We start from the raw sequence: 15,609 nt of genomic DNA, 5'->3' as shown, positions 1-15,609 counted from the left end.
CCGGTCTTGCGATGTGGGAGGGATGGTCCCTCTGATCGAAGGTGATCGGAGATTCTGACCAGCTGAGGAAGGAGGGGACATCCGTCTCTGCGGCACATGCCTCCCTATAGCGCTCCTTGTGCTGGTGTTTTGTCCAGATGGCATCGGACCCGCCGAAGATCATGATGCACTCCTCAGGTTTAGGGAATCCATCTCTGTCCTTGCCTATTGTGCCTCCTTTCTTGGCTGCCGCCTCTTTGCCATCTCCCTCCTTTGGCCCGCTGGCCTGTCGAAGGAAATGTTTGAGGAGCTCACAGTCCTTGTAGAGGTGTTTGATGGGGTAGGCGTGGTTGGTGCACGGACTGTCCATGAGTTTGTTGAAGTGGTCAGGCAACCCCTGTTGGGGCTGCTTGCTCGTGCGGTCAGCCGCGACGACCATCATGGTGTTGTCCAATCGGTGCCGGTCCTTTTTGTTCTTCTTGCCCCTCTGTGTGGAGAGGCCATCATCTTGGTCCGCGTGCTTGGCCTTGCCTTTGTCCTGGCCTCCGCTGAAGACTGCTCCGACCGCCTCCTCACCAGAGGCGTGGTTAGTGGGGACGTCGAGTAGGTCGCGGGTGGTACGGGGCTTCAGGCAGCCAAGCTTGTGGATCAGGGACTCGCAGTTCGTCCCGAAGAGGAATGTGCTGATGACGTCTACGTCGACGACATCAGGGAGGGAGTTGCATCGTTGGGAGAACCTACGGATGTAATCCCGCAGGGACTCACTGGGCTCCTGCTAGCAGCTCTTGGGGTCCCAGGAGTTTCTAGGGTAGACATACGTCCCCTAGAAATTTCCGACGAAGACCCTCTTGAGGTCCGCCCAGTCGCGGATGCCGTTGTGCGGGAGGAATTAAAGCCATGCCCGAACATGTTCCCCCACTGAAAGCTCTAGTTTGGTTTTGGTTAATTGATGAAACCCTAAGTGCTAACCTAGTTTATCAAGATGATTATGAGATAGGTAGCACTACTCCAAGTGATGAAGCAATGACGAAGATCATGACAATGGTGATAGCATGGTGATGATCAAATGCTTGAACTTGGAAAAGAAGAAAGAGAAAAACAAAAGGCTCAAGGCAAAGGTATAAACTGTAGGAGCCATTTTGTTTTAGTGATCAAGACACTTAGTGAGTGTGATCACATTTAGGATAGATAGCTGTACTATTAAGAGGAGTGTAACTCATATCGAAATGCGGTTATCAAAGTGCCACTAGATGCTCTAACTCATTGCATATGCATTTAGGATCTAGTGGAGTGCTAACACCCTTGAAAATATTTGTGAAAATATACTAACACATGTGCACAAGGTGTTTGCAGGGTTGAGATGGGTTCGGCGCTTTTAGAAAAATGAAATGTCTATTTTCTATTGTGCCGGATGCAAAATTCTTGGTGGTTGGCACATTTGAGCAAGGGTGAAGAAGTTAGAGTTGAAATGGAGTTGGTCAAAATGATGCTGGCGTCGGTCTACTGACCGGACGCTGGGTCACTCAGCGACCGGACGCTGAAAGGCTGCGTCCAGTCAAGCTGTCAGACGGCATAGTGGGTAGGGTTGAGCACTGGACGCTGGTCTACGTCCGGTCAAGGTGGACCGGACGCGTCCGGTCGAAAAAACATGCCTCGGGGAGCTTACTGGAAAAGACCGGACGCTGGGGCTTCAGCGTCCGGTTAGTTTTGACCGGAGCGTCCGATCAGCTTCGTAGCCGTTGAAATCTGACGAACAGCGTTTGAAGCTGGTGACGCGTGGCGTCCATCGGGCGATCGGACACTGAGGGCCAGTGTCCGGTCGGTATGACCGGAGCATCCGGTCAGAGCGTGTTTTGCCCAGTGAAGGGGTACAACGGCTCTATTTGATGGGGGCTCTATTTATAGCCCCATGGCCGGCTCAAGGGACAACTCTTGCACATTTTCATTGACATAGCAACCTTGTGAGCTTAGCCAAAGTCCTCCCACTCATCTCCATCATTGATCCATCATCATTGTGAGATTGGGAGAGAATCTAAGTGCATTCCTTGAGTGATTGCATCTAGAGGCACTTGGTATTCGTGTTGTGCTGCGGATTTCGCTTGTTTCTCTTGGTGGTTGCCACCACCTAGATGGTTGGAGCAGCAGTGAAGGATCGGCACGAGTTGGTGATTGTTCATGGCCGCCTTCAGTGATTGTGAGGGGAGTTGTACCTTCCCCGGTGGAGCACCGAAAGGTAACTCTAGTAAATTGCTCGTGTCATTGAGTTACCTCACTTGTGGGTCGGTTCTTGCGGTGTCCAATCGTGTGGACGAGGTTTGTGAAACACCTCTTAGCCGCCGAACCACCAAGTGTTGGTCGACACAACGGGGACGTAGCGTGTTGGCAAGCACGTGAACCTCGGGAGAAAATCGATTGTCTCTCTTCTTTGTCATTCTCCCGGTGATTGGCTATATATTCATCTTGTGATTGGTTCATCCCCTACACGTCGGTATAATCACTCTACTCACTCATTTACATTCTTGCAAACTAGTTGATACAAGCTCTTTAGTGTAATTAGAATTGAGAGCTTGCTTTATTATTTACATTCATCTAGTTGAGCTCTTTAGAGTAGCAAGGTTGAGAGCTCTTAGTGAGTAATTACATAGCTAGTTTGTGTGCCTAAGTATTCATTGCAACTAGAATTATTGGATTGGTGGCTTGCAACCCTTGTAGAGCTAGAGCAAGTTTGCATTACGCTATTTGTCATACTAATCAAATTGCTCTAGTTGATTTGTAGATTTTTAAATAGGCTATTCACCCCCCCTCTAGCCATATTAGGACCTTTCACCCACGCAAATGGGAAGATACTAAACGATGAAATAGTCATCATCCACTCCTCCGGCCCGGCAGGCGAGCCGAAAATCTTCGAGCCAAATATCAGGATTTGTCTCCCCGGTGTACTTGGCGATGTTGGTGGGCGGTCGGAAGCGCTGTGGGAACGACGCTCTTCGGATACGGCGGTCAAAGGCCCGTGGCCCCAGATCCTCAGGGCTAGGACTCCGGTCATCCGGTCGACGATCGTGCCTAGGGCACGTTTCACCGCTCCCCTCGATGGTTGGGCCGGGATCCATGTCGCCTGCTCTTGCCGCCGCCCGATGGACATCATCATCGTGCCGGGCCCGATATCGGTTGCTGACAATGCTACGAGCGTCCTGGTGTGGACCGGACCACTTGTGTACTAGCGGTCGGTGTGGGGCAGGCGCCAGGTCAGACCGTGGCGCGCCTGTCGCCCCCTGAGCCACACCTATCGGCTATAGCGGCGAGCGGATGGAGCGATCCGTCTAGCACGTCCCCCTTCCCCCGATGGGGAGAGAGGGCGTGTGTCGGAGTCGAGATGCGAAGCTTTCCGCCTGTTGAACAGTTGTGGCTTCTACTAGAACTCGGAGGTTCCAGTAGACTGCCCGCTCCTAGGGGTCGACGGGCTTGGGAACGCCGCGCAGAAGCATTGCCGCAGCAGCGATGTTCTGGCCAGCCTGAGCGAACTATGAGAGATCGTTTCCCTCGTTCATGATGTCATGTTGGACCTGGTGGGCGCGACCCCGGGCGCCACCCGTCGGGTCATGCGCATGGGGCGCAACGTACTATATCGAGCGCGCTGGCATAGGCGGCGGTTGGTTCTGCCATCGCTGTCGTATTTCCTCGGCGTGCGCTTGCGCAGACGCGAGGGCCCCCGTGCGTGGGTCCAAAGAGGTGTGAGCCTATGTAGATTCCACAACCACCGGCGGCTGTCCCGAAGCGTCCGCCAAAGCGCACTCCCGAGACGGACGGTGGCGAGGTGCCATGTCGCTGATGCTGGAGCCGTCACTCTCACCCTCGTCATTCGGGAGTTTGTGGAAGGTGGCAGAGGCGTAGCTCACCATTCCCATGAATTTGGATGTGAGGGGGGATGGCGCCGGCATCCTTCGGAGCCCCCGAGCGTACGCATCCGTAGGGGACACGAGGCCGTAGGGGAACTGATAGTATGGTGTTCGTGGCATGGGCAACACGGTCCCTCCGGATGATCGGTGGGAGATAGTAAATGAAGGGTAAATAACAGTATGCATATTACTTACATTGGGGTTTGAGCAGAGAGTTTGCTCGGAATGAAGCGTAGATGCCACGTCGTTGAAGTCGTGCGCCCCGGAGTCGATGGAGGGCGCCCCTCCGATGGGTGCCGGAACGTGAGCCTCCTCACGGAGGTGTAGTACGCCGAGCCGATCGGCGACGAAGTCCAGGCTTCCGAAGAGAAAGGCCTGGGATGGCTCAAAGACGGGTGGAACCCACATCCCAATAGGCGAGAGTGCGAGAAACTCCAGTGAGCCGAAGCGAATCGTATCACCCGAGCCTGCCACGGCGAGGGTGGCGGAAAAGTGGGCCATCCGATGACCAAAAAAGTGTTGAACGTATATCGTCTTCCCCATGGACGGCGCCAACTATCGGTGCAGAAAGTGACCAACACATAAATATTTGTAGTTTTGTCGTACGTTATGATCGGAGGTGGCCTAGCACTCAATGACATAGGGTTTATACTAGTTCAGGCAACGTGCCCTACGTCCAGTTTGAGTTGGTCGGTGACTTTATTCCTGAGCCCAGGTGCTCAAAGTCTACAGTGGGGTTACAAACGAGAAGGAGAAAGATAGGGTGTACAAGAGGTCTGGTCGGCTCCGGTCGGAAGGGTCGAGAGCGATAGGAGCTCCGCTATGGGCTAAGTGTTCAAGCGTGTGCCTGAGGTCCGAACCTGGCGGTTCTGTGGTTGTGAGCTAGTGAACTTGATCGATCTAATGAATCTAAAGGGACTGAGTTATCTTGGAGGGAGCGCATCCCCTTTTATAGATAAAGGGGATGGCTATACAAGTGAGAGGGTGAGGGTACGTATACTACTGAGCTTTGTTGCCCATGCCGGCGGGTACAAGATAATAGTAGGCGCCCACAACACTGTTGATGTCACTGTAGAATGTCAGATGCATGTGGGAGGTTGCGTTGCCTTCTTCAGGAATGGCAGATGTCGGTACCTGAAAATATTGTTGATACCTAGAGGCATGTGAGGAGTTTCACCACGTTCACCCAGTACGGTAAATCCTGGCACCCACAATACTATCGATGCCCAGAGGCATGTGGGGGGGCTTACCGTATAGGAGTTAATGGCGCCCATAATACTATAGAGGGAAATGTCGGCGCCTACAATACTGTTTGTGTCAGGACGGTTGCAGAGTACTGTTCCGTGCAGGGTACGGTCCCTGGTACCATGGTTTGACTTGTGCGCCTTGCCTCGCTTTTCTCCGCACGTCTCCTGGTCCCTACCGAGCGGGCGTCCCTGGTCGGTTGATCCCAGTCGGCTCTGATCATGCCAATCGGAGAAGAGCGGTGAGCAGGGGCTGGGCGTATCCCCGGTCGGAGAGTGCAGGGTCGGAGTCGGAAGCGGTGCTTTTGGCCGGGCCTTCCGGTCGAAGAGGCCGTCCGAAGGCGGGCTGGCGACCGAAGCGAGCGCTCCGGTCGGAGAGGCGGGCCGGAGTCGGAAAACGGGCGCTGTTCCTCCTCGGCCTGACCTTTCCGGTCGGAGATTGGATCACTCCCCCGGCCTGTCGCTTAGGTATTTGGGCCGGCCCATGAGTTGCGCGCTGTCTGCTTGGGCCGGGCCTTTGCGGAGAAGCCGGTCCGCGAGGGACCCCGGGTTTATGAACCCGACACACATTGTTACACATAATGAGGTAGAGATAATAGGCAATAAATTGGTGTGTATTTTTTATGGGCTGGAGGAGTTTTGTCCATTTCTTAGCATTTAGTCCTTCACTAAATGTCTACATCACCAATTCACTATGGGGGCATCTAGCATTCTAGCTTTATAAAAGGATGTCATTATGTCAAATACTACCTTATGCAAAGAAAAGGTTTATCACAGACAATTTAGCTATGCTTTTCAAACTAATTAGCAATGACAACATTACGATTTCTTTTTTTTCGTGCAAGCAACATTTCCCACTTTGCACGCAGCCTTTCCTAAAGATCAGACCATTAAACTAATAGCTTAGCTCAAAGAACAGTAAAATAAAGTAGAACCCATCAAAAAGAACCAGTAGTGCCCGTGCATGGGACTAGGCCCACTAAACCATGTTAGTGTCGCCTGGTTCAGACCCACTTTGGCAGAACTTTTTCAGAAAGAAGTGATTCTCTGTTAATTATGTAAAGTGATTCTCTAAAACGAACTAAGAGGTTGGGAGCTGAAAAAAGTAGCTTATCCGGATTCTGTAAAGTGATTGTCCATCGAGTTTTCGAAAGTTTATGCTAAATAATCAAAGAGGATCACTTTCAGGCACATAATCACTTTTATCAGATAATCAACTTCCATAGAAAATCAGAATCAGGCGAAGTTCTTCCAAACTAGCCCTTATCTTAACCTTTTGTGCTAATATATAAACCATTCAACTTTTACGAGAAAGAAAGGGTACTATATAGATATGTTGCTTCAGCTTTTGTGAAATACCTAGTTTGCTGAGGTCAGCAAATAAACCATCCGTACTATATAGATATGTTGCTTCCGCTTTTGTGAAATACCTAGTTTGCTGAGGTCAGCAAATAAACCATCCAAGATGAACTCGACACCTGTGCACCACCACCAAAAGAGCAATAAACCATCCAAGATGAACTCGACACCTGGGTCAGCAAATAAAGAAAATAAAATAAAATTTGCATCCTTCGCATCTCTTTCTCTACCCCTCTCTTAGTCACTTAGACTTAGGTACATGGATCAGCAAATAAAAATTTGCATGCATGACAGTTCCCTTGAGTAGTTAGCTCTTAGCTCACACAGCCTCACTATATAGCACCACCTAGCCTGTCACCACACTCACTTGTCATGCATGTCCCAAAAACAATCATGCATATTAACCACACTGTCAACGAAAAGTCACCAGATTAATTAGCCACATCAAACCAAACTTGTCATGACCTACCTTTTCAAGCAGGATTGTGCTCATGCATGTGTTCATGCATGCTTCCATATAATCTTGAGCATGAGTTCCTGTAAATTGGAAAACAAAGAAACATTCATTTGGTTAGAGAAACAGAGCTAACATCATGGTTAATTAGACAAACGTTCTTCAGATAACACCAGATCAAAGCAACAGTAAGATACTGCCTTTTGCTAATTAAATACTTCTGCCAAGACAATCATGCATGTTGGGACAAAGGTAAGGTCAACTCTTGTACCCCAGCTGAAGCCTGAAGCAAACTTCAATTTTCTTGGGTTCCTGAAAACCCTGGTTTCTTATTGGAAGATTCCACGCACACATGAACAGGATGCTGGTCTAAAGGAACTCTACCACCTTGTCCACATTATCACATGAGCTGTGCAAGTACTGTATTATTAGGGGAAAAAAAGATAATGATGCATGTGCACATCACACACTGATGGCAACTGGTGACTCACTGACTTGTGACTGATCAGCCTGTTCGGTTAGCTGGTTCGGATCATTGCTGGTTCGTGAAAAAGTACTGCTATCTGATTTGTGTGAGAGAGAAATATTGTTCCGGCTAGAAATTTACGATCGTTTACGATAAGCGTCAAACGAACAGGCTGCATGTAGCGGATAATAGCCTCCACTTTATTTTGTTTCAGTCTGGATACTGGGGCCATGTGGGCTTCTGCCTCCAGTAATCAGAACTGCCGGTGGCCTGCTACTTGCAGAGAGGTACAGTAAAAGGAACTTGCACCAGTTTACATTAACTGCAAGCAGTTATGCTAGAGAATGTTTTTTGGTAAGAACATTTGTGATCAAACTTAGAAATTCCCATCACCGCTTGGAGATACTACTAGTCATGATATGTTTAGATCTACTGACAGTACTCCCTTTGCTCTATAAAATAAGAAATTTAATATTATCATAAGTCAAACAATGCTAAGTTTGACTAAATTTATAAAAAAGATAAATAATAGTTACGATGAGAAATTAGCATCATTGGATACGTTGAAATATAGTATCATAACTAACAGTTTTTATAGTTCCAAATAAAACTAACAGTTCTTATGTAGTAGATTTTAATACTCTTTTTAATAAAATTGGTCAAACTTAGTATAGTTTGACTTAGGACAGATTTAGATCTTTTAAGTTTCAAGACAGAAGGGGTAGCTAGCTCATAGTTAATGACTGCTAACTATTAGCTAAATAATTATTAGCATGATCCATTCGGATCCACCTACTAATAGCAACTCCAAACCTGATAGTGGAACTAATAGTTACCAGCCTCTTAACTAATACTCAATTAGTCTATTAACAGTTCTATTTGGATCCACTAGTATTAATTTTAATCGCTAACTATTAGCATTAGTGGATCTAAATAGGCCCTTAGGCTCATATGCAATGCAGCCAAAAACAAAGAGAAAGAGTTGCTTCTTTTGGGGATACTAATACACAAGATAAAAGTGGCACGCTATTAAAAGCTGCAGTTTCACAACCATTGGAGTTTCCTGAAAGGCATCACCAATGCCCCCTTTTCCATCTACGTGGAAGACGCTTGTGTATACACAACATTACACACGATTTCCACCACTGATTCTCTATAACTTACACACAAGCAATTTTATTGCTCAAAGTTTTTCTTTAAAAAAGAAAAACGCCACATGCACATTCTTCCAAGAGGTGCTGCCTTTCCACCTTAAATCCTGTAAAGGAAATAACACCCGTGAACACCTCCAATGAACCATAAGCAATCATTTTAAATCCTTCAGACAGTGGACTATATAGGAGAAAACAAGCACATGAAGGGATGAGCAAAACGGCGCAAGGAAGGTCCTTCTCGTCTTCCCCCAGACAGCAGACAGCTGAGCTAGAGCTGGACTGGCAGTCTGGCTCTGCCCTCCCAGTTCCAGGGCTACAGAAACCAAATTTTCGGCATGATCGCTGGTTGGTTTCTGGACTGGTTTAAGCTGGCTGGTGCTGATTTGTTGTGAGAGAAAAACACTGTTGGCTGGCTAGTTTGAGCTGGCTGAAACCAACAAGCGAACAGAGTGTTTATTAGTTGTCCTCTTGCCTTTTTTTCTATTCCTTTTTTAACTGAACAATACACTGGTAAATACAATTAGCTGTGACACTTGCTACAGCAGTTACAGGAAGTCACACACCGCACTGGAACCCCTCTTGTGCTTTTGCTTCCGTGTGCTCAGCAAATCAGCGTTCAGCAAGCCTCCCCCGGACAGTTCTTGAGCAATGCATTTTTTCTCTTCAGGATAACTTTTTGCTTTAAACTTTTTTCTACCCAGATTTCTTTGGTGAATTGACAGTGGTGCCCCTCCTCTTACACCGCCTATATATCCACCCTCTATCCAGCTCCATCGCTCTGTAGCTCTTGCAGTCTTGCCTCTGTTTCGCTCCGCTGCTCTCTCTGAGCCTTGCCCTCCGCATGCTCTCTATGCTCCCCTTCCGTTCATAGCCTCGGCCTTCGTCATCCTCCATGGATCCGCGCTAAATGCATTGCGAGGTTCCGAATTGGTAGCATTTCTTCCTGCTCCATCTGCCGCAAGATGTAAGCAGGCTCTCACTTGACACTCCGAGTGGCGGCCATTCAGAATATACCCTCAGATCTTCTTGTCTGAGAAAAGCGACGCCCTTTTGGCCCGAGCAATGGAGGAGAGCTTCGTGCCCTTGCGGGGCATCAAGGACGACCTCCACGGGAGGCTCGCCTGCTACAAGCAGGATTGGACCGGAGGGTTCCGTGCCGGTATCAGGTACGAACTTGAAGGCTAATCTAATCTTTCTTCGCAATCTTGCATTGTGCTGTTTAGGATTAGAAATTCGGTATGTCAGAATCTTGAAATTGTCTGCGATGTAGATAGTCAGTCCTTTTGTTGTTGTTCTGAAGTTTGTTCTTGCCTGGCCCAAGATCTTGAATGAAAAGGAGTGATTTTTGGGGGTGTTTCAGGATCCTGGCGCCGACCACTTACATATTCTTCGCGTCCGCGATACCGGTGATATCGTTCGGGGAGCAATTGGAGAGGAACACTGGTAAATGGGGGATTCAAAATTTGTACTTGCTGGTGTTAGTTTCAGACTTTCAGTACACAGTGGGTGAGGAGAGGAGCTGATTTGTTTGTTGGGGGATCAAAACTTGTGTGCAGATGGAGTCCTCACAGCAGTGCAGACGTTGGCATCCACTGCCGTGTGCGGCATAATCCACTCCATTGTGGGAGGGCAGCCCCTGCTGATACTGGGAGTTGCCGAACCCACTGTGCTCATGTACACATTCATGTTCAACTTTGCCAAGGACAGGCCCGACCTCGGACGGAATCTGTTCTTGGCCTGGACCGGTTGGTAGGTCATCCTTGCAGCGCTGATTGAGAATTTTATTTCAGATTGGTTGGGTTTGTTCTAATTGGTTCCCTCTCTCTCTCTCTCTCTTTTTCGGTGTCATGTATATGTGCAGGGTTTGTGTGTGGACTGCCATCCTACTGTTCTTGCTGGCCATACTAGGCGCATGCTCCATCATCAACCGGTTCACCCGCATCGCAGGCGAGCTGTTTGGGCTTCTGATTGCTATGCTCTTCATGCAGCAGGCTATCAAGGTTGGTGAAAACTGCAGGCCTTTTCAAGCCACTGCTGCTTTCCAGGCTTGAAACCCTGTGCTGATGCAGAAACTTTTTTTAAGGCGTGCTGCTGCTGGACCATAGAGCTTTATACCAAACACCAGTTGCCTTGCCTCTCGAAATTGTGTAGTACTGCAGTCAATCTGAATGCAACTGACTAGTGGAGAATCTAGTAGGTTGGTCAAAGGCATGTGCAAGTCCTGAAAAGCACATGGAAGCCAATGGAGATGCCTCCAGCTTCTGTTTTTGTGCCATTGGTCACTAGTGCAACCAAATATTTCAGTGTTCTCAGTTTGGTACAAAAGAAAGAAGTAGATAAAATCAAGAATGCTTGTTTATAAAAGCAAATGGTGTTTTCCTGGAAAAAGGTTCCTCAAAAATATTTTAAAAAAAACTATCATAAATTCATGTGTACTGAAGTAATTTGCAAGCTGACTTTTCTCTGTCAATCTGGATGTGTAGCTCACCAATCTGTATGATGACATAGGGACTTGTCGACGAGTTCCGCACTCCTGATAGGGAAAACCGAAAGGCACTAGAGTTTGTTCCATCATGGCGGTTTGCCAATGGAATGTTTGCAATTGTGTTGTCATTTGGCCTTTTACTCACTGCCCTGAGGAGCAGGAAGGCACGGTCATGGCGCTATGGAACAGGTATGCATCCGAAAACTGTTCTTGTCCTGCAGATGCTATGAGCTATAATACTTTATATAACTCTCTTTCTTTCTCTCTCTCCCCACCCTTTGTGTTGCTTATGGCTGTGAAGCACCTCACTTAGTCCAATACCAAATTTCTGATGATAATACTCTTGTACCTAGGTTGGCTGCGTGGCTTCATCGCGGACTATGGTGTTCCACTGATGGTGCTAGTTTGGACTGGAGTGTCTTACATACCTTATGGAAATGTACCAAAAGGAATTCCGCGACGCCTTTTCAGCCCTAATCCATGGTCCCCTGGTGCATATGACAATTGGACAGTCATCAAGGTATTCCAATATTCACAAAAAGATTCTAAAACATTATTTTTATTCATGTGTAACATCATTACCTATCGATTAAGTTTTTCCACATCAATCAAATGAGCAGGATATGACACAAGTTCCACTCCTCTATATCATTGGTGCCTTCATACCAGCAACGATGATTGCTGTTCTCTACTACTTCGATCATAGTGTTGCATCTCAGCTTGCTCAGCAGAAAGAGTTCAATTTGAGGAAACCTCCATCCTTCCACTACGATTTGCTTCTCTTAGGCTTCCTGGTATGCCCAGATGTGCACAATTTTCAGTACCAAGTTTTGGTGTTTTCTATACATTTTGATAACATCAATGTTTTGAACTGTAGACGTTAATGTGTGGCCTTATTGGTATCCCTCCATCAAATGGTGTCATTCCACAATCACCCATGCATACAAAGAGTTTGGCTACTCTCAAGCATCAGGTGAGTTATGAAAATTTTAAATAGTACTTCAAAATACCATGTGAATATCTGATTTCTCACTCACATGGCAAACATTTCTGTTCAGCTGCTTCGTAACCGTCTAGTAGCCACTGCACGAAAGAGCATGAGCCAGAATGTGAGCTTGAGCCAACTGTATGGCAGCATGCAGGATGCTTATCAGCAGATGCAGACACCACTGGTTTATCAGCAACAGTCTGTCAGAAGAGTACGTGTTCTATTACCCAAAACTTAGTATTTCACAACACTTTATTCAGACGATTTCTTTATATAACATTTTCTATACTTTTTTATAAAAAAAAATAGGGCTTAAATGAGCTCAAGGACTCAACAGTCCAGCTAGCTTCGAGTATGGGTAACATTGATGCACCAGTTGATGAGACAGTCTTTGACATAGAGAAAGAAATTGATGATCTGCTGCCCATCGAGGTCAAGGAGCAGCGCTTGAGCAACTTGCTACAGGCTTCCATGGTGGGGGGTTGTGTCGCTGCTATGCCGCTACTCAAGAAAATCCCTACATCTGTCCTCTGGGGCTATTTTGCCTTCATGGCCATTGAGAGCTTGCCTGGTAACCAGTTTTGGGAGAGGATCTTGCTGCTCTTCACTGCTCCCAGCAGAAGATACAAGTAAGTTTATTTTATCTCAAAAGATTAGCTTGGCTTTGGCACCTCCGATTCTCGCAAAGGCATGATCCAATGGATTCAAGAAACAATATATTATGCTAAATACTGTTAATTTAGCTGCTTTGGAAGACTGAAATTACTGTAAATATTTCCCAGGGTGCTTGAAGAGTACCACACCACGTTCGTCGAGACAGTGCCATTCAAGACGATAGCCATGTTCACATTGTTCCAGACATCGTACCTGTTGGTCTGCTTTGGAATCACATGGATTCCAATAGCTGGAGTTCTTTTCCCCCTCATGATCATGCTCCTGGTTCCAGTCAGGCAGTACATCCTCCCCAAGCTCTTCAAAGGTGCACATCTAACTGACCTAGATGCAGCTGAATACGAGGAATCACCGGCTATGCCATTCAGCCTTGCTGCGGTAAGTTCAGAAAGACATCATCTATTCTGAAAAATACATGAGTCTTGCTCATCAACATGGTATTTTGTACTAGAACATTTTTAGTCATGTTGCATTTCCCTGAAACTCAAATCTCATGTATTTCAGCAAGACATCGATGTCGCATTGGGACGCACCCAGAGTGCAGAAATCCTAGACAACATGGTCACGAGAAGCCGGGGTGAGATCAAACGCCTCAACAGCCCGAAGATCACCAGCTCAGGTGGCACACCTGTGGCAGAACTGAAAGGCATCCGCAGCCCATCCATTTCTGAAAAAGCATACAGCCCTCGTGTCACTGAGCTCCGGCATGAGCGCAGCCCTCTGGGAGGGAGAAGCAGCCCTAGGACGCCATCCAAGTTGGGCGAAGGCTCAACGCCAAAGTGAATAAAGCAATGATGTATTGCTTAAGCTATGCAACTACTGACCATCAGTAATATGAGTGATTTTAAAGTGGTTTTAGTGTTAGTATCCTTATATGAAGATGTCCTCTGATGAGATTACTATTTATGTGTATCTCTAGCCTCTTTTTCTTCTTTTTTGTGTTCTCCTGATTAAAGGAGTGATATACCTGTAATCTCTGAACTAGCAGAATATTAGAGTAACTACTTGAAAAATCCTGTCACTAGCAGATTATTATTCTTTCATTGTTTATAATCATTAATATGTACATGATTGGTGGAAATTATGCACATGCATTTCCATTGAGCTCAAGGATGTATCTGGATTCTGGAATACTCAAGTGCTCACAATATTCCATTGACAATGGTGCTGAAGCATGGAACTTTATAGGCCTTGCTTCCCTTCTTAATTTGCACATATTTCATTATTTTGTTAGTTATTGTTGGATATAATATGGGCTTGGCCCATATAATATTTAATGAATCAAATAAAACTCTATGATGCGTAACATTAAGCGTTGTATGGTTTAATACCATACGGAGTTTTGACTGAACGTTGACTCAGCTTATATGGTTGGAAATTATTCATCTAAATTGAGAAGCTGAGAAAAGGACAAAGGCATGCCACGCGTCGCCGCCGCCGCCGCCGGCCGGGCCGTGGCCGCGGGCCAAGGCCGAGGCCGTGGGCGTGGGCATGGGCGTGTTGCCACTTAATCCACATAACAACGGGAGTTACTCCCGGTGAGCGAGCGGGCGGGCGTGGCCAGTATTTTGCCACTTAATCCACATAACAACGGGAGTTACTCCCGGCGAGCGGACGGGCGTGGCCAGTCTTTTGCCACTTAATCCACATAACAACGGGAGTTACTCCCCTTGATGGTGGGGGTAAACTGATTGCGGCAGTTACTGTCTCTTCCGCTTTCGTCTCTCTGTCTCCATCTCCTGGGATTCTCCGCTGCCTCTCTTCTCCCCGTCCATATATCCGAGTCCTCCGTCAGTCTAGATCCAGTTCTTCCGGAACCACTCCCGAGAGAACCACATCTCCGCAGCCTTCTGGTTTCTCCGTCCCGTACCTCTACGCGCACGGAGTAGCGGGAGAGCAGGTGCCTCCGGAACCCTCGTCCACCTGAGAACCCTGCACGAGGTGAGCGGCGATTAGGTTTTTGGGGAGCGATCCGCGACTGCTCGTCCTCGTACATCTTCTTCCTGGTGATCCGTTCGTGGGACTACACTGCGAACATCGTCCTATGCCGACTGTGGTCCACGACTTCAAGCAACGCACTATGTCGACTAGTGCGAATGGAGCCTCCGATGCCCTCGGCATGAGACCCTCCGCTGGGTATACTCTAATCTCTGTGATTACTGTACTCGCTGCTACCGTGTTCATCTGTATGTTATCACTGCATGCTGTAGTGTTCATTAGAGATATACACATGCACATATATGCCGTCACGAACCTGCTGATGTTACTTTTCTGGATTAAACTGATAATGAAAATGCCTAAATTTCTAACAATCCAAAAACCTAATAATAGACAATTTTCTGTCAGTGGTTTTGCTGCTGCTTTAAAGCCAAATAATTTTGATGGCAAGAATTTCATGATATGGCGTGCCAAGATGGTATTGTGGTTGATTGCGATGAACTACTATTACGCCGCACAGGGGAAGCCTGAACAGTTTACTCCTGAGGAGGAGCGAAAGTTCTTGGCTGCCGATAACCTGTTTCGAGGCGCCGTGATTAGTGCACTTCATCTCAAGTATGAGAAAAACTACATATCTTGCACATCAGGCAAAGAGTTATGGGATGCTCTTGAGGCAAAGTTTGAGGTTTCTGATGCTGGCAGTGAGTTGTACCTTATGGAGCAGCTGTATGACTACAAAATGGTTGAAAACCGTTCTGTGGTCGAGCAGGCTCATGAGATACAGGCGCTGGCAAATGAACTAGAACATTTCCCATGTTTGTTGCCCGACAAATTTGTGGTCGGTGGTATAATCGCTAAGTTGCCACCTTCTTGGGGGGATTTTGCTACTTCTCTAAAATACAAGAGACAAGAGTTTAGCGTGGCTGAGCTTATTGGATCTCTTGATGTTGAGGAGAGGGCGAGAGCAAAAGACA

At 47.2% G+C, this 15,609-nt stretch overlaps 1 protein-coding gene across 1 annotated transcript; it reads left to right on the top strand.

The window, feature by feature from the left end:
- The first annotated feature begins 9,322 nt into the window (after positions 1–9,322).
- Positions 9,323–13,713, top strand: LOC136504813 (probable boron transporter 2). The gene is made up of 12 exons (XM_066499838.1): positions 9,323–9,718; positions 9,913–9,995; positions 10,109–10,301; positions 10,414–10,552; positions 11,061–11,226; positions 11,391–11,557; positions 11,658–11,831; positions 11,915–12,010; positions 12,096–12,236; positions 12,335–12,654; positions 12,808–13,075; positions 13,202–13,713. The coding sequence occupies exons 1-12, from the start codon at positions 9,615–9,617 to the stop codon at positions 13,478–13,480; spliced, it is 2,130 nt and encodes a 709-aa protein (XP_066355935.1). The 5' UTR covers positions 9,323–9,614; the 3' UTR covers positions 13,481–13,713.
- The last annotated feature ends 1,896 nt before the right edge of the window (positions 13,714–15,609 follow it).

This window comes from Miscanthus floridulus, chromosome 14 (genome assembly GCF_019320115.1).
Source record: "Miscanthus floridulus cultivar M001 chromosome 14, ASM1932011v1, whole genome shotgun sequence".
NCBI classification, from domain to species: Eukaryota; Viridiplantae; Streptophyta; class Magnoliopsida; order Poales; family Poaceae; genus Miscanthus; species Miscanthus floridulus.
This window is presented reverse-complemented; position numbering and strand designations above follow the sequence as displayed.

Excerpts from the sequence above, each read along its gene's own strand:
- LOC136504813 (XM_066499838.1), top strand. The coding sequence starts at position 9,615 with ATGGAGGAGAGCTTCGTGCCCTTGCGGGGCATCAAGGACGACCTCCAC. Across the intron at positions 10,302-10,413 it reads TTCTTGGCCTGGACCGGTTG|GGTTTGTGTGTGGACTGCCA; the intron begins GTAGGTCATCCT and ends GTATATGTGCAG. Across the intron at positions 11,227-11,390 it reads GTCATGGCGCTATGGAACAG|GTTGGCTGCGTGGCTTCATC; the intron begins GTATGCATCCGA and ends TCTTGTACCTAG.